This window comes from Notechis scutatus, chromosome 6 (genome assembly GCF_049901735.1).
Source record: "Notechis scutatus isolate UNSWTSFEM ecotype Mainland chromosome 6, rNotScu1.2, whole genome shotgun sequence".
NCBI lineage: Eukaryota > Metazoa > Chordata > Lepidosauria > Squamata > Elapidae > Notechis > Notechis scutatus.
This window is the reverse complement of record NC_142014.1, coordinates 20864472-20883719: the sequence shown is the minus strand read 5'-3', so window position 1 is coordinate 20883719 and position 19248 is coordinate 20864472. Positions and strand designations below refer to the sequence as shown.

The window sequence follows — 19248 nt, the reverse complement described above, 5'->3', positions numbered from 1 at the left end:
GCTGACCCTCTAATTCCACCCCCCCTAGTTTTTGAGTGATGAGTTGTCAGCTGGGTCAGGAATCTGTTCGATCTCCCATTTGTTGCAGAGTTTGTCTCCCGGTTTATCTCAGAGTAGTTAAAGTCCCCCATTACCACTGTGGTGTGTTTCCTACATGTATTGGTTAACTGATTAGCAAAAAGTTCATCTATTTCTTCTGCTTGGTAGGGTGGGCTATAGTAACATCATTCTTTTTTCCTTTTATATTGACCATATGCATTCTAGAAGGTTTTTATCCTTTGTTGTGTGCATTTCTGTAGAGAGGAAGTGATGTATTATGACATATTATGCAATTATTACTCCTATTTATTTATTTTATTTTGTCAAGCGATTATAAGATAACAGGTATAAGTGTAAACATAGTTATGAATACATGAAATGGATACATATAAGAAAAATAAAAAGAAACAATAGGACAGGGACGGTAGGCACGTTGTGCTCTTATGCATGCCCCTACAGACCTCTTAGGAATGGGGTGTCTTTTGTTAGGTCTGTTTCTTTTGAATAGTTTGCATCCTTCTATAACAGGACATTCCAGTCATGAGTTTCATCCCACCAAGTTTATGTAATGGCAACTCTATCATACTAGCCCTCTTGTGCTAGTATTTAAAGTTCACTCAGTTTGTTTCCTAAGTTTTGAGTGTTAATGTATAGGCATTTAAGTCTTTGTGGCTGAACCTGGATATGCTTCCTACACCTTCCACTTTGCATCTGAATTTTTTTTCTTTCTCTTTACTCCCTATCTCCATATTTTTAATTTATTGATTTGATTTGATTTGTCAATCACTTACAAGATAATAGGTATAGCTATAAAGTAGGACTGAGTAAGAATACAGGAAATAGGTACAAATAAATGGGGACAATAGGACAGGGACAGTAGGCACGATGGTGCACATGCAGGCCCCTTACAGACCTCTTAGGAATGGGGTGAGGTCAATAGTGGATAGTTTAAGGTTAAAGGAGTGAGAGTTTGAGGATGTAACAATAAAGTCAGGTAGTGCATTCCAGGCATTGACCACTCTGTTGCTGAAGTTGTATTTTCTGCAATCAAGTTTGAAGCGGTTTATCTGATTGGTCTGCATGAGAACATCCAAGAGTCAGGGCGTAGTCACTACCTGTGAAGTCCCCATTTATAGATGGAGCTTCGATTAGCAGGTTGCAACTATCTTGCTCTTTGGCTGTCCCTGTTAAGTTCAGGCATTCAAATTTGTAATGAGTATTCTGAAAACAGATAACTGAAAGAAAACTTGGATGAGAATACCAGCTCCATGTTCCCAATCAGCTTCTGTGGGCTTCTCCATGGTGGATTAGATATGTGCCCTAAGAGACAAAAGACATGGCAAGATTGGAGGTTCCAGCTACATCTGCAGCTCTATATTATTTATTTATTTACTTCTTTAGCTATTATATACCAAATTTAGATAGCCACCCAATTGCGTTGCACTAGAACCATTGTATACCAATATCCATTTTCAAAGCTGTATTGGAATTCTCTTTCTGATTAGGAAAATATTTGTTTTAGTACATGAATAAGGTTTGTCTCAGTACAGGGTGAATTATATAACAAATTGTCTTGAATGGCTGCCAGTGTTCTTGTTCTCCTCAGACAAAGTGTGAAACAGCTTTTCAAGACATAGGTAAGGAAAGAAAGAGGGGGAGAGATACTTTCCATATTTTATACAAAAAGCTGTACAGATTCATGAGTTGGCTTCACATGGATTTTAAGACCTCCAAAATAGAGTTCTGCTTAAACTGAACCGGAATAGAATCCAATCTTGTTATTGCATTACAGTGGTAATTGTAGTGGTTACAGTGGTTATATGTTTTATAGTTATATAGTATATAATAACATATAGGATATCAAAGCTCCTCAATCTTTCTGGCTTTGTGGAATGGCAGGGTGTGAGGGGGAAAAAAGGTGGTTTAGCTTGAGTGGCGGGCAAATGTGCGCACAATTCCATTTGCACAAGCAGCAGGCATGTGACCTGCCACTTGCACAAATGGAGCATGTATGCATGAGCTCACCCGCTGCTTGTGCAAGGGGGAGGCATGCATGCTCGCCCACCACTTCAGACGGCCCAATTTTGAACAGTTCACAGCCCAGTAGTGGGGACCCCTGCAGTATATAGCTATTGTGTTTCCCCCAAAATAAGACCTGGTCTTATAATGTTTTTACCACCAAAAAAGGCACCAGGTCTTATTTTCGGGGAAGTCTAATTACTGACACACCTTGCGGGCGGTGGCACCAACAGCCCCACCCAGCAGGAGCCCACTGCTGGCCTACTTCTTCTGCAGCCGCTAGTGGCTGCTCGTGCGCATCGCCTCCGACCTTCGTTTTACATAGCTTCTGAATACCTGCGATCCATAGCTTGCACCTGAAAGTTTATTTGAAAATACACATGGTAGAACTCAGGGGTGGGCTCCTGGGGATTTACAGGGGTTTGGGAGAGCCCCAACTAAGATTCTGCGCAGTTCGGAGAACCCCCAAATCCCACTCCTGGCTGGCCCTACCCACCCTGCCCCTCCCCTCCCAGGAATCCCCACGTGGCCCATTTTGGATGCAGGTAAGTGCAGGGCACACATGGAGGCTCGGGGAGGGTGAAAAACAATATCCCGGAAGTTCAGGAAGGATGGAAATGAGACAGTTTCCAGCTTCCAGAGAGCCTCTGGAGTCTGGGGAGGCCGTTTTCGCCTTCCTGGAGGCTCAAGGAAAGCCTCCGGAGCCCGGGGAGGACAAAAACACCCCTCACTATGGTGCAGGAAGACCAAGTAGGCCACGCCCATCATGGCCACACCCACCCAGCAACATGAGCAGTAAACCCTTTGCTAAAAGTTTTGAAGCCCACGCCTGGTAGAACTACGGCATATATATTTCGAAACTGATTTGGAACAAATGCTTCAAACCCTTTGTGATCACAGCACACGCTGCTATTCACCGAAACAACCCTTCTTTTCTCAGGCTTCCAACCATCACTGGGAAAAAAAGATGCCACTGCTTTAAGTGGTACATTATCTTCAATAACACAGAGATGTCTTCTTTGCCTCATGCTTTCACAGAACTCTGGGGGGAAAAAGCTGGGGACACTTAAATGAACAGCCGAGGGTGTTTGTATGAGGTCCTGAGCACTTGTCAAAATAATTTTTTGTAGTTCTAATAGATGGTGAAAGCCAGACTATTCAGAAAGAGGATGCAATACTTATATTCTTCCACAATTGTCACCCTGGAAAGGACCTGTAGAAAAATGGCTGCCCGTGCACAGGGGAAGGGAGAATGTGGTTCTGAGGAGCTCATGATCTTCCAGACATTCATTGCCTGTAGTTAGTTTCATCTGCATTAAGGATTTCAGTTCTGCAAATGGCATCTCTGTTTTAATTTACAGCATTTGTAAAAGGGAAAGCCATTTCTTGCAAACACTTGGGTCTTGCTGAAAACCAGATGGGGCATGTTTAAGATTGGAACGCTTTAGCCTCATATATCTTTATACACCCTGGTGATATGCAAAAGCACTTTTATATATCAAGAGGGAAAAGCAACAAAGAGTGTTAAAATTGTGTATTTATTATTTATCCAAAGCATGAGGAAAATGTGCCATGCATCTTTAATGAGAAGAAATGGAGTTATAATTTATTTGTTTGGAAATATGAACTATTGGCCTGATTTTTTTTTTTTTTAAATTCAGTTGTAATGGTGACCAAAACCACATGCTTGAAATTAAATGGAAATATTTCTTCTAGACATAAGTGCTGCTTGGAGAACAATCTTGTCCAAAATAATATCATTTAAATTTCCTAATCATTTATAGATGGCCATTTTAAAGGCAATTATTTTGAATAAATCATAGCTTCCTATAAATTAGAGATAGACAAGCACTAAAGTTTTTACATGTTGTATTAAATTCACAAGAACTGTTGTGTGAAGTTCATTTTTTTAAGGGAAGGTAAGCTCTAGACGTCCATTTGCATAGACACTGAAATACCAGAATCTTAACAATTTCACGATACCCTTTAAAATCCTTTGAGTGGGGTTTTATATTTTATTGTTTCCTGTAACACATTTCTGCATTATGTCCATAAATTATATATTTCAGTATAGTTATAAAAAGTACAACATCCTGTAAGAAAAGCAAACCAGATACTCTGATATAAAAATGGCTTCTTCTCGGTTAAAAGCAAAGCCATAAATTCTTTTTGACTGCACTTTAATTCCACCATATAACATGATTGCTAAATTGCCATATCCATGACTGTATCTTTCAACCCATTTTTAAAGTCAGTGAAAGGAAAGGAGGGAGGGAGGGAGGAAGGAAGGAATTCTTACCAGTTTTAGTCTCAAGGCAGTCAATGCCGGGGCTCAGTCCTTCTTCCTCTGGCAGGTATAGAAGAAACCCAGATCTGCAGCTGCCCTGTTCTAAGGCCCAGCTAAGGCCCTGGTTACAGAGTTTTATTGCCAGTGCAATACCATGGCTGTGTTCACATGGTGGACTTGATCATAGTTTAAATTTAATTCAAACCTTGGTGGTGCAGTGGTTAGAGTGCAGTACTACAGGCTACTTCTGCTGCCTGCCGGCTGCCTGCAACTTGGCAGTTTGAATCTCACCAGGCTCAAGGTTGACTCAGCCTTCCATCCTTCTGAGGTCGGAAAAATGAGGATCCAGATTGTTGGGGGAAATAGGCTGACTCTGTAAACAGCTTAGAGAGGACTGCAAAGCACTGTGAAGTGGTATATAAAATCTAAGTGCTATTGCTATTATTGAATTAACCTATGTAGGCCACATTTGCACATTACAATGAACCCTCACTCAGCTTCCCTAAAAAGGTTGTGTTCACACAATGCACCCAGCTGGCAATTTGTGATTGTTTTGTTTTGTGCCCCATACAATCACAATCTGGGTCCCTTCAACTGAGCAAAAGTGTTTCTTTTGGTAGTAGTGCCACATCCTGAAGACTGTTCCGGTCTCATCAAGAGAGGCCTAGATAGGCATCACTCTAGTGATATCCTGCCATTCTCCTGAGCACATAGATGCCAACTTGCTTCTAAAGTGGGTCTGCAGGCACAATCTGGCTGGTTTGGGCACAATTTAGCACAGTTCTCATGTAAGATAGATACCTTCAACTGCTTATGAATTATCCATGAAACACCTACTGTTCTTTCTATAATTCATTGCCATGATATAATCAAATCCACTAATTTTGAATGCCCCAAGTATACTCCACAATTGCTAGCTTTAAAAGGTTTGTTTATTGTTCTAACATGCTTGAGAGAAAATTACAACAACGTTCCAAAGCATATATATAAGACCAAGCTAGCTCGGCTGGTTTATGAGGGGGGAAAAAAATTCAAAATCCATAGTTGGGAAATATATTGGCAAAAACTAAAACATTGCCATGTGTTCTCTAAAATTCTTCTTCAGTTTCTGGTGTGTTTGGGCTTTAAGGCTCATCTACATAGTATCCTTTCCCCAGCTGGAAGACACATCAGTTCACATTAATTGAGGATTTTTTTCTTGCAGCAGCTCATAACTAGGCCCTCCTGAGGCAGAGTAAAACTAGACCAAATTGGTGAGGCAAGGAATTCATGTTATACAGGGGTGGGATTCAAAAATCCCAGCAACCAGTTCACTGCCTGGTTGCTGGGTGGGCGTGGCCATGGTGGGCGTGGCCTACCAGAACTTCCTGTTTCTGGCTTCCGGTGGGCCTCCGGAGCCCGGGGGAGGCCACTTTCACCCTTTGAAGGGTCCGGAGGCCTCCCCTGGGCCTCTGGGAGGGCAAAAACAGCATCCCCTGGGCTCTGGAGGTCCTCCAGAAACAGGCCCGTTTCTGGACTTCTGGAAGGCCCGTTCCCCGCCCCCCCGAGCCTCCATGCAGACCCTGCACTTACTTGCATCGCATGGAGACTCCTGGGAGAGGAGGGGTGGGGAGGGCCAGCCGGTCGGTTGAAATAACAGTTCAATGAACCCGATGTAACTTTAACTTCCGGTTTTCCCAAACCAGTCTGAACCGGTAGAATCTCACCCCTGATGTTATCCATGGACAAGCAGAAGGCCTTCCATACAAGCATTTTAGGAATCCTCTTTAGCAATCAGAAACTTGCAACAGTTGTTCCTCTATGGTTATTCAAGGTTCAGCTGCTGAGGAGAATGGCACCTCATCCAGCCACCCTATGTACTTAAACTTCCACGAGGCTTACATTCCCCTAGGAAATCTGGAAGTATAACCACACCCAGCAAATGTTTCCACTCCTCTCTCTCCTGCTGCTAATGACCAGGGCCAAGAGTGACACTGTGTCACTTTTGTGAAGGCATCAAGACCATCTTCCTAAGATATGGTGAAAATTAAGGTTAAGAGAGCAGCTCTTCTTAAATAATCCAATTTTCTTCCAACTCAAGGATGGTAAATTAAGGACTTTAAATTAAAGTAAAGTAAAATAATTAAGGTAAAATAATTAAGATGAAATAAGATAAATTAAGGACTTGAATATGTAAAAAAGAAGACAAGGAAACAACCGGTCCAGTAACAAGAGAAGATGACAAGGGAGTAATAGGCAGTAGACAGAAAGTAGAGCTGTGTAACTGATTCTTCAATCCACACAAAATGAAAATATAGCCCAACCTACCAAGAACATAACCTTAAACAGTCAGACTAGAAATAAAAATTAAAATAAATAAGAAACAAGAAAATGAAAAGAGAACACCTTTCTGGATCTAGATGAGTTCAAATCATCAGGATTTGAAGGATTACATCCCAGAGATCTTAAGGAGATGGCAGATGTGATCTCGGAATTGTATCTTTCAAAGATCCTGGAGCACTGGAGAATTATCTGAGGACTGGAAAAGAGCTGATGTGGTTCCCATCTTCAAAAAAGGGGAAAAAACAAATCCAGGAAACCATAGACCGATCAGCCTGAAATCAATACCTGGGAAGATACTGCAAAAGATAATTTAAAAAAACAGATATACGAACACCTAGAAGCAAGTAAATTTATAACCAGAAGCCAACATGGGTTTATCAAAAAGAGGTCATGCCAAACCAATCTATTTCATTCTTTGACAAAGTGACTAAATTAGCAAAATGCTGTGGACATAGTATACTTGGATTTCAGTAAGGCATTTGACAAAGTAGACTACAACCTACTTCTTGGTAAGCTAAAAAAATGTGGGACAGACAGCATCATCACTAGATGAATTTGTAACTTCTGAAAACTGCATTCAACGAATAGTCTTTAACGGTACTACATCTACATAGAGAGAAGTAAGCAGTGGGGTACCCCAAGATTCTGTCTTGGGCCCAGTTCTCTTCAATATCTTTTTGAATGTTTTAGATGAAGGAATTGAAGGTGAACTCATCAAATTTGCAGATGACACTAAGCTGGCAGGAATACCCAACACCCCAGAACACAAGCTCAGGATCCAAAAGGATCTTGACAGATTGGAATGCTGGGTCTTATCCAACAAAATAAAATTTAATGTAGAGAAAAGTAAGATTTTACACTTGGGAAGGAAGAACCAAATTTTCAAGTACAACAAGGGTGTCAAAACTCGATTTAATTGAAGGCCGCATCAGGGTTGTGTTTGACCTCGGGGGACCAGGGTGGGTGTGGTCAGGGTAGGCATGACCAGCATGACATCACTCATGTTGAGGGTTCCTGTGGTGGCCCAAGTGCTCTGCCAGTGAAAACAGACTCCCGGGCTCCATTTTCAGCTGTGATGGCCTCCTGCAATCCTCTGCCAGTAAAAATGGAGCTCCACTTTTACTGGCAGAGGGCTGCAGGAGGCAGTTGCAGCCGAAAATGGAGACCTTGGGAGACAGCTGCTTGTGGCCCTCCTGAGCTCCATTTTTGCTAGCAGAGGTACCATGGGCTGTGCTGTTTCCAGGGCAGCCCTGTGGGCCAGATCTAAGCACCCCACAGGCCAGATTTGGCCCTCGGGCCTTGAGTTCGACACCCCTGAAGTACAAGTAAGATAAAACATGGCTCAAAAGCAGTAACTGTGAGAGGGATCTTGGATTCCTCGTGGACAACCACTTAGATATGAGCCAACAGTGTGCGGTAGCAGTCAAAAAAATGCTAATGCAATTCTTGATTGCGTAAACAGAGTGATAGAGTCAAAATCATGCAAAGTATTAGTACTGCTAAATAAAACCTTAGTAAGACCACATCTGGAATACCACATCCAGTTTTGATCACCACATTATAAAAAAGATGTTGAGATTTTGGAAAGAGTGCAGAGAAGAGCAACTAACATGATTAAGGGCCTTGAGACTAAAGCATAAGGAAAAAAGGCTAGTATGGCTAGTTTAGTGAAAAAAAGAACTAGGGCTGACATAATAATAGTGTTCCAATATTTGAGAGGCTGCCACAAAGAAAAGGGGCTCAACCTATTTTCCAAAGTGCCAGAAGGCAAGACAAGAAACAATGGAAGGAAACCAACCAAGGAGAAAAGCAATCTTTCACTTAGGAGAAACTTCCTGACAGTGAGAACAATTAATCAATGGAATAGTTTTCCTTCAGAAGTTGTAGGTGCTTCATCACTGGAGGCTTTTAAGAAGAGACTGGATAGCCACTTGCCGGAAATGGTATATGGGGTTGGACTAGAAGACCTCCAAGGTCCCTTCCAACTCTATTATTCTGTATTCTGCATGGATGAGAGAGAGTTTAAGAGAATTTGAAGGTTTGCAGTTTTGGCTACTTTTTGGTCCATCTTAATATCACCCAACTTTGGAACAACAACAGTTATCCTAAAAACCGTGAAACTGCCAAAGCATCTCAATACAGTATTTCCTTTTAAAGATTATAACTCCTTTCGTAACATTCTCACATAAAAATACATAGCACTTTGAAAGAAGTATCATCTCATGGGGAAATATTCAGAGAATATCTCCTGATTGACAGAGAAGGAAAAAAGGGACAAGGGGGCTACTTTTTTTCCAAAATATTCACTACATTTTGAAGTGTTTGCAATGTGCATGTAAGCCTTAGTTTCAGAACTGCAGTTTTTTTCCCCCTCATGATCTTCACTATAAAATCATGATTTTCACTATAAAATCTATGTTTTAAAAAAGCCACATGGATTCATAGTATAAAATTCCTCTACCTGATTGTGTACAATACGTAGCAACACGTGGACACATTCTGTGCTTGGGGATCCTATAAGAAATTCATCTTTTTTGTTGTTGTTTTGCTGCTTTGACCTGTCACCTGCTGGCATGCAAAACTTAATTTGCATTAGTTGTTTGCTCAACTCACATACCCGCATACCAAAATTAGGAGTAGGGGAAGCTAATCCACAAAAACAAATTGTTTAAAAAATAAAGCGTTACCATACAGTGAGAAATCTCCTTCGTGACTTAAAATGTTGGTCTGTTTCTCAACAATATCACAGATCCAGTTAAACTGAAGGTGTGAATGATAAAACCAGGGAAGGTTTAACCCCCTTCCTGTTCAGTTGTGACATAGTGAGGAACAGATATGTATATAGCATTTATCACTTTTCCTGGGCTTGGCCTGTGAAACAATCTTCAATCAATCTTCAATATGGAAATGCTGCTTTCCATATCTGGAAACCTCTGTATTCTTTTTTACAGAACAGCAACTGTGCTGAATTTCTTCTATGCTAGTGATTACTTTGAAGTGATTTTTAGTGCTTCATGTTAGTATTGCTATGACTGTTTTATCAATTATGTGCTATCTATTCAGTGCTGATTTTTTAAATCTTGCCATTATTATTTTTTTATAAATAACTCAAGGCAGTGAACATATTTATTACTCCTTCCTCAACTCCTATTTTCCACACAATAACAATCTTGTGAGGTAACTTGGATTGAGAGAGACTAACTGGCTCGAAGTCATCCAGCCAGTTTTCATGTCTAAGATGGGACTAAATCTCACAATCTCCTTGTTTTGAGCTTGGTGCCTTCATCACTAGGCCAAACTGGCTTTCAGTCTTAGTGATCATACAGATAGATCTTATCCAGGATCACTGCTATGGCCAAATTAAAGCAACAATAGGACCTGACAATCTGCTTAATTGGCTTTAGGTAACTGTGGATTCTACCTGATGCTTCCACATCATTGTTCAAGAAGAATCCAAATGAGGCCACTGCTATCAGTCCTAAGATTACACAACCTAAAAGTTAGTAGATAAGATTTAAAAGTAGCAGAATATCTTACTTATTGGGAGGGAAACTAATTCCTGAGTTTTCATCTGATTTTAAACCACTTCATTCTTAAAATGTTTCTGTTGTGCACAGCAATTCAGTAATTCATATTATAACATTTTTTCTTTTCAAGTTCATTCCCTGTTGCAAACAAGAGGGTTTTTTTCTCTATACTGTAAAACTGAAAGAATGTGTATAGATTTGAAAATAATGTCGAATCAGATTATTATTCTTTTGGTGATTAGATGGAGATACTGTTTAAAGAAAGCGTATTTTACACAATTACAAATTTTGACTCTCAATGTGATTATTCCATATATAAATGAAGAAGGCTGTTACTGAACACACATATAAAACTGCAAGCATTGATAACAAATCCTGTTGCTGAAGAAACATTCCTTTCATAAATTCAATACAGCATATGGAATATACAAAATGCACCAATGTCTATAATGCACATTGTTTCCTTGTTCATATTAACAATTTTTTTAAAACAATGAAATGCTAAATCCAAGAATACATTTTCAAAAGGTTGTGATGCCAAATGCCTTTGTTACTTGTCCATTTCTATCTTTCCACATTGTCTATAAAGAACAATAAAAATAATGCCACATTTTCATGGTTACTTGGCTCTAATGTTGGCATCAATTACATATTTCCATTCTGGCACAATTATGTGTTTCTTGGAGTAGGTAAATCAATTACTATAGGTGGATTCAATGGCTGGTAATTCATAGTACAGACAGAAGCATTCACATAGGTAGTTGTTCCATCAGCCATAACACCATAACCTAAAAAAATTAAAAACATTGTTATAAATAAGCTTGTCTTCAGTACACGATTTCTGTTATCATACACCAAGGTTTGGCCATATAGAAATTCTTATCCATCCCATTGAACATCAATAAATCACAGCACTAAACTTGAATGCCTTCTTGAATCCAAGCAAACAACACTTGGTGTCCTCTTTTTGGAAGAATAGTTTCAAATCCCTACAATTTAAATAATTCCATGTAAAATTTAGGGCCTCTCTGCAATTGAATTCTCTGTCTCTAAAACTTTAACATTAAACCTGAATTTAGATTAGGCCTCTCCAACTGAATGCAGGATTCTATTTGGTTCTTCAGGAAGAAAATGGAACTCTTCTTATGAATCCATCATTCAAATGAATGGATATTAAGTCTCAGTTCATGGAAGAAGGGTCTTTGCATGTTGGATCTAAAGGTCTCCATCGAATTTGGATTCCTTTGAGATATTCTGAAGCCAAATTGAATGTACATCCAGAGTGAGTTAAGAAGAAGAAAGGAAAAAGCATGCCAACTATCAAGGCATTACCATTTTCTTGCTCCTGTTTCTTTCCCTTTACCCCTATAAAGATATTTTCAACATTAAGAGCTTTTAAATAGCATTCAGAGGTTGAACATCTGTTACTTCTATATAACTGAATGTCACAATGACCCCTGTCTCCTTTATAAGTTGGCTTTGTTGCTACTCTTCATATACGGAGTTTGAAAACAACCTATTAATTGCAGCAGGTTCCATACGCTACAGAATTTGACAAAGTGCAAATTATGGAGACATTTCCATGGAGCAAATCAAAAGTAAAGGCTGAAGGAAATTTATTTTACAGAGAAGCAAAATACAGAAAACAAAAATATGTGGCATAAGATGCTAATCATGGTTCTGGAAGATCCAAAGTTTCAGAAAATTACTCTTCCCCCATTATCTTTGAAAAATATATCAAATTCTAGCAAAAAAATGTTGCAGAAAATCTTTCTAGCACTTTTTTCATATTCGTATGAAAAATCCCCAGATACAGAGATAATAATGTAGATGTAATAAATGTATGCCGAAAAATAAAGCAGTTTGCAGAGAAGATAATGAAGAACAGCTTTTTTACTGAAAGTAATAGAATTCTGTCACACTAGGAAGAATGTTAAAGAGGGATGTTTTCACAAACAATAAGATGAAAATAGACTGGTGGTACAGTAATTATTTCTCCTGGAAATTCAGGAAACGAACACTTGCTTTTGTCTCTTTAGTTATAGTAACAGATATCAGCAGCAGCCATGCCATGATGGAACATTCTAGCACTTAGTTTTTTTACATCACCATTTTGAATAACTTGAGAAATCCAAGGTAAAAATCTACTCTGTTATTTTAATTACTATCACCTGCTGTAAATATATTCATGTTCCCTTTACTGTGTTTATTACTTAATACATGCTGGTATGAAAAAGCATTCCAGCTTAGTGGAATGAGCTCCAACATAGTGCCTGAGCAAACACTATGCAGGTAGTCCTCAGCTTATGACCACAATTGAGCCCAATTGTGAATCACTGCAGTTGATAAGTTAGTGACCCGTTTGTTAAGGGAATCTGGCTTCCCCACTGACTGGTCAGAAGGTTGCAAAAAGTGATCACATGATCTTGAGACACAGCAACAGTCATAAATATGAACCAGTTGCCAAACATATGAACTTTGATCACGTTGGATGCTAGAAAGGTCGTAACTTGAATAATGATCATAAGTCACTTTTTTCAGTGCTGCTATAACTTTGAACAGTCCCTAAACTGTTGTAAGTCGAGGACTAGTTATATATTTACCAGTCTAGATCCGGCTAGACTTTGCATTACTAGTTGGTAAAAAGTAGGTCCTTCAAGGGCATCTGTAGGATGGACTATATGCGTGGGGGAAAAAGCCAGCATAGTGGCCATGATTATACAGTTGCCTTATAGACTTTTTTGTCCTCCTCTATGGACACAATTACTCACTCTTGGTCCTTGCTGTGTAAAGACTGATTTTTAAGCTTATCCAATGCAACAGAAGTTTTTATAGCCAAAAGCAGAGGTGATGGAAGTGCAATTAATCAGCATATCTCTTACCTACTACAGTTAACATATCAACAACTTCGTATGACTCAATTTTTATTTTTTTATCATGAAAGTAATACACACACACATACAATTCCTGACCTTCATGAATGTGTCCAAAAACATGAAGTCGTGGTTGTATTCGTCTCTGGATTGTATTCAGCAGCTCAACACAACCCACCCTTTGCATTTTCTTAGGCACCCAATCTAGGAAACCTTCAAAATAAGAAACAAATACAATTTATAAAACGATGAACAACTTTAAAACGATGAAGAACTTAAGACTCTATTTCATTCAATATCTAGCTCTTCTAGCATTAAGAGAATATCTAGACACTTATTTTTGTTCATGTACAAAATTAAAATTAAATAACAATAATAAAACTGAATAATGATTTATACTAGCAGGAGGTATCTACCCACTAAAAGCTGCATTCATGTGTGTGTAAGAGAGATGGTTCTAATAAATGCAAATATACAATTTTGGTAAAAAAAATGCAAAAGAAAGTCTCAATGAATCTCTCAGATAATTTTTATCTTTATTTTATTTGGTGTGATTTATTGTTGCGGGATAACACAAGTAAAAATATAAAATCAGCTCAGAGGCCAAATGCTCAATTTTGTTATTTGTAATGGAGCTAAAATCACTGCGACTTCTTAAGTGCAGATTTTTAGCAGAGAAAGAATTCACTTAACATAGTTTAGCATTCAACAAGAGAGTTGTCAGCCAATGACAGTAACTTGTAAGAAAAGGATCAAATCTAGGCATGAAGGGTGCAGTTGACTCTAGTTAAGGACAGTGAATATAATTATTCTTCATGGCTTCAATATTTGCTTTCTGGCATATTAAAAATTATAATTTGGTGGCAATGTCTGGAAAATCCTGGGAATCTTATTCAAGATCTTTGTTTTGGGACAAGCGTTTGTGGCTCCATTCAGACTGAGATTACTGTATCTCAGAGGATGCTTAGTTCTTCTCCCAGTCTTGCCCTTTCCTTGTACTAAGTGGGATGCACAGCTTCATTTGACAGGATTAAAAACAAATAAAAACCACTCTTTCTGTGAAGAGTTACCTTAAAGCAGGGGCGTCAAACTCAAGGCCCGCAGGCCGAATCCAGCCTACAGGGTGCTTGGAACTGGCCAGTGGGGCCACCCTGGGAACAGCAAAGCAGCAGCCTGCAGTGCCTCTGCCAGAGAAAATGGAGCTCAGGAGGGCTGCGTGTGGTCCCGCCTGCCCCCGAGCTCCATTTTCGGCTTCGGATGGCCTCCTGCAGCCCTCTGCCAGCTAAAACGGAGCTCGGGACGGCCACGCACAGCCCTCCCAAGTTCCATTTTCGCTGGCAGAGTGCTCAAGCCACCACAGGTGCCCCTGACACCAGTGATGTTGAGCTGGCCACACCCATCCTGGCCACGCCCACCCAGTTCCCCGAGGTCAAATTCAAGCCTGATGTGGCCCTCAATGAAATCGATTTGGACACCTCTGCCTTAAGGCATATCTTGAAACTTGTAAGAGAATTCCCATTGAGGCAGAAAGCTTCCATTTTGAGACAGAGGGTCCAATTTGAAAAACAGCCACATATTCAAGTTCTCTCTGGCCTGGAGAAGCAGGAAACCCTCTTGTTTTCAAGATCTGCTATGTCTCTGAGAAGTTAGTTTAAGGCATATCTTGTATTTGCTAAGAGGCACATTATACCCAACTTTAAATAATCATTCTAATTCACAAGACAAAGCTTGTGACTCATATTTAATACACGGGATGCTTTACCATTAACTTATTGAATATTTGCCCCTGAGAGAATAAATGAATGAATTAATGAATTCTTTATTGGCCAAGTGTGATTAGACACACAAAGAATTTGTCTTGGTGCATATGCTCTCAGTGTACATAAAAAGAAAACAAACATTCGTCAAGAATCATAAGGTACAACACTTAATGATAGTCATAGGGTATATATAAGCAATCAAATCATACTAGGAAACAGTCAATATAAATCATAATAAGGATACAAGCGACAAAGTTACAGTCATACAGTCACAAGTGGGAGGAGATGGGTGATAGGAATGATGAGAAGATTAATAGTAATAGTAATGCAGACTTAGTAAATAGTTGGACAGGGTTGAGGGAATTATTTGTTTAGCAGAGTGATGGTGTTTGGGAAAAAACTGTTCTTGTGTCTAGTTGTTCTGGTGTGCAGTGCTCTAAAGCAATGTTTTGGGTAAGGAGTTGAAACAGTTTATGTCCAGGATGTGAGGGGTCTGTAGATATTTTCACAGCCCTCTTTTTGACTTGTGCAGTATAGAGGCCCTTAATGAAAGGCAGGTTGGTAGTAATTGTTTTTTCTGCAGTCCTAATTACCCTCTGAAGTCTGTGTCTGTCCTATTGGGTTGCAGAACCAAACCATACAGTTATAGAGGTGCAGATGACAGACTCAATCATTCCTCTGTAGAACTGGATCAGCAGCTCCTTGGGCAGTTTGAGCTTTCTGAGTTGGTGCAGAAAGAACATTCTTCGTTGTGCTTTTTTGATGACATTTTTGATGTTAGGTGTCCATTTTAGGTTTTGAGATATGATAGAACCTAGAAATTTGAAGGTCTCTACTGTTGATACCATGTTGTCTAGAATTATAAGAGGTGGTAGTATGGGAGTGTTTCTCCTAAAGTCTATCACCATTTCTATGATTTTGAGTGTGTTCAGTTCCAGATTGTTCCGATCACACCACGAGGCAAGTTGTTCAATTTCCCATCTGTATGTGGATTCATCGTTGTCTTGAATGAGACCAATCATTGCTAGTTTAACAGATGGATTGTTTGAGATGCAATCATTGGTATATAGGGAGAAGAGAAGTGGAAAGAGCACACAGCCTTGGGGAGGCCCTGTGCTAATTGTACAGGTATCAGATATACAATCAGAGGATCCCACAAACATTTCTCAGAATTCACCTTGAGGAGAGGACCCAATTCAGAGCATTCATAAAAACTGAATTAGTAATGGGGATGTCCAAACTACTGGAGATGAAGGTATCACAATGAATATGACAGAATTGAGATGAGGTATCACAAAGAACGGAGGATAGTAACCTTGAGAACAGGGGACTGAAGAAAACATGATATGATATTATTTTTAAAATTCCAGCTGTCTATGTTGCCTGAAAAAGATGGATGCTGGTCAGTGATCTTCAACCCACAGAAGGCAGATTCTGGTTCAGTGTTAGGTTTTTTCACAGCAGGAGAAGTTCAGATATTGTTCTGACCCAAACCCTTTTCCAATAAGACAAACAATAACCAAAGGGAACAGAAACCTTTTAATGAGTCTTACGAATCCCCAGTTAAAAGACTGCTGCAAACTAATTAACTTTGATAAGCACAAATCTTGCCAAAACTGTACGAGACTTCCAAGAATCACAGATATTTCACAACACAAGCGTCTTCAAATACCAAATTAAGATACTGTAATGTCCACGAGGCTGAGTTTCAAAACGTCTTTGCTTCCTGCAAAAAAGTTTGCTTCACAGCTGGCTTTTATCTTCTTGAAGGAGGGCCATTACCTTGCAGCCTTACTCCTGAGTCGCCCATGCTGTTGCAGCTGCTCTTTCCTGCGAGCAATCCTGCGTGCACGCACACTTGGCACGGGCTCCTCCTCATCGCTGCTGCCAGCCCCCACAATCTCTGAAGGCAGCAGTCCACTTCCTAATGGTCCTGGCCCCTCATCTGAGTCCTTGCTCTCCTCAGCCGTCTGCACCTACTGCCAGCTGACCACAACAGATATGGACGAAAGCTGTGGGAGTTGGTGAGCTCCCATTCATTAAATCACATTCAAGTAGAGGTTGCAAGTCTTCCATTGGTTGAATATGGATTTCTGCACAGAACAATAGGTTGAACTCAATGGCTTCAGTAGCTCTTTTCATGTGGAGCTCTGACTGGGGATAATGGCTGAAGAAATCAAGATGATGCATTCTGAGAGAATAATGAAGCTTCACACAAATGGCAGAATCCAGCTTCAACACACTTCCAGGTGGGATATGAACGGGTCTGTGAGGTGAAGGGTCAAAAAGTCAAGATGCCAGCCATAACAATCATCATCATCGTCTTTTAATGACCTCTTGTGCAGTGGAGTCTGGGCAATTGAATGGAGCTAGCAGAGTGTTTAATGGCCGGATGCCCTTCCTGTCGCCAATGTGGAGTTTTGTTCAGCAGATATATTCTTATTGTGCCCAGAGAGAGAAATATCTGCCTCTTCCTACGATTAAACTCACAGGTGCCTGATTGTGAGCCGAGAGCTCCACCTCTCGGCCACTGCACCACTCCCATAACAATGTGATCAACAATGTACAAAAAAGGAGTGGGGCCTCAGTCATGTAGTGGTACTGGAAAGTTTTCACATGCTGCACCCCTCACCACCCTCGCCCCAGGACAGTCCTGGAAATAGTCCTTGACAAATAAGTGAATTATTCCAGAAGCTGGAGGAAGAAAAGGGCAACTGCGATTTCTTCCGTTTCCATTTCTTCCTAGTTATGATAAGCTTGCTGGGGTGAAAATTACTGAATTTAAAGTGAAGATTGAATTCTCTAGCTAAGGAAAGTTCAGCTGGATATTGGGAACTGTAATTACATGTATTTAACTCAGATAAACAGAACTGAACACTTGTTTTACGTGAAAATTAGCAAAGTGTTCCATGGTGCGAATAAATTCCTCTAACAAGTACCTTAATTTTGCTCATTTTAAGAACTTGCTGCTGCATTACAGAAGCCAAACTCTGATTTTCTGTGAGATTGAGGGTTTGTTAGGTAGGGCAATGATTGAAGGTCTTAGTGCAGGGGTCTTCAAACTTTAAGACGTGGACTTCAACTCCCAGAATTCCTCCTCCAGTCATGTTAGCTCAAGAATTCTGGGAATTGAAGTCCACAAATCTTAAACTTGCCAAGTTTGAAGGCCCTTGTCTTAGGGTATCATTCAGAATGTATCCAACCTGAATGGCCATCAGACACCTTTCATGAACCATGTGTCAGGTAAGGCCACAGACCCAGCTTGAGTAAATAGCACAGACAGTCAAATTGTTCCTGCATCTAACTCTAAAATTGCCTTCAGTTGCTTAAACCAACCCATCTTCCTCTTTCTGTCTCTTTAACTTTTATAGTAGTTCCGTGTTTCTCTTTGATGTCAGGCCAACGAATGCTCTCTGTAGTTTCATAAGCTCTTCATAGTGTGCAAGGTTGAAATGCCCTATCTGGCAGATGGCAGATATCTATTTCCACATGTGGCTCACTAAGAGACTAGCATCTCTGTTCTGTGCAACTTGAGTGTTTGTCTGCCATAGGAAAGATGGGGTGGCAGTGGAAAGGGATGGAGTTTTATAAGGGCATCTCCCCTCGTGGAAATGAACAGCATGAAAAGCATTTGACTTGTAAGGATGCTGGATGGAAAGAAGAAGCTGCTTCATCCCGCCAGGAAAGTTGCAATTATGGGAGCCTCCAAGCTCAGGATGGGACCTGGTGGCATTTGTTTTATACAGAGAAGCCATGTGGCTCTTTGTGAATGAACAATTTAGCCCTTCTGCTAGGAACAGTTCGATGTTACCAGGAAAATGTCCTCGATTATGTGTCTATGGAGATTCTTAGTCATCCAGGTCATGGTTGTCCCAAAGGTGTTTTTTCAAGAGGCATCAAACCCACCAGGACCAGATTCAGCAGTCCATCTGCATTTAAAAGACACAGGCCACTCTTTTGAAGATAGCAAACTCCACATTTTGGACAGAGAGGACCGCTGGTTTGAAAGAGGGGTCAAAGAGGCCATCTATGTCAAAGTTGAACAGCCCTCTGTCAATAGAGGCAGGGATATGACATCATCTATCTACAGTCTACAACACGGGTGTCAAACTTGCCGTGTCACATTGCTGTCACGTGATGTATTGCGACATTTTATCCCTTTGTGGGGTGGGCATGGCCTGCGCGTGATACATCCACCAGTTTGACACCCCTGGTCTACAACAGAGTCCTTTCAACAGTTCCAAGAAGACTCCACACCTATTTGCACAACTAAGGTGATCTTGACAACACAGACAAATCTCCAGGTGGCCTTAACTCGCTAAAAGAATGCAAATGTCCAGCTGTCTGCAAGGAGTATAAATCCTTCCATTCCTCAACAGTCAGAGCTGAAGAAGCTGTTTGGATTAGAAGCGAAACATCTT

At 40.3% G+C, this 19248-nt stretch overlaps 1 protein-coding gene across 4 annotated transcripts in view; it reads right to left on the bottom strand.

Annotated features, from left to right (window-relative positions):
* Positions 1 to 5259: 5259 nt before the first annotated feature.
* Positions 5260 to 19248, bottom strand: part of MPPED1 (metallophosphoesterase domain containing 1) — an 81334-nt gene continuing 67345 nt past the window's right edge. For all 4 annotated transcript variants that reach the window (XM_087969468.1, XM_087969471.1, XM_087969470.1 and 1 more), the window contains 2 exons: positions 13167 to 13280; positions 5260 to 10982 (listed from right to left, as the gene is read on the bottom strand). In XM_087969468.1, coding sequence (XP_087825594.1) covers positions 10864 to 10982; positions 13167 to 13280 — 233 coding nt within the window. In that variant the 3' untranslated portion in view covers positions 5260 to 10863. The remainder of the gene's footprint in view (positions 10983 to 13166; positions 13281 to 19248) is intronic.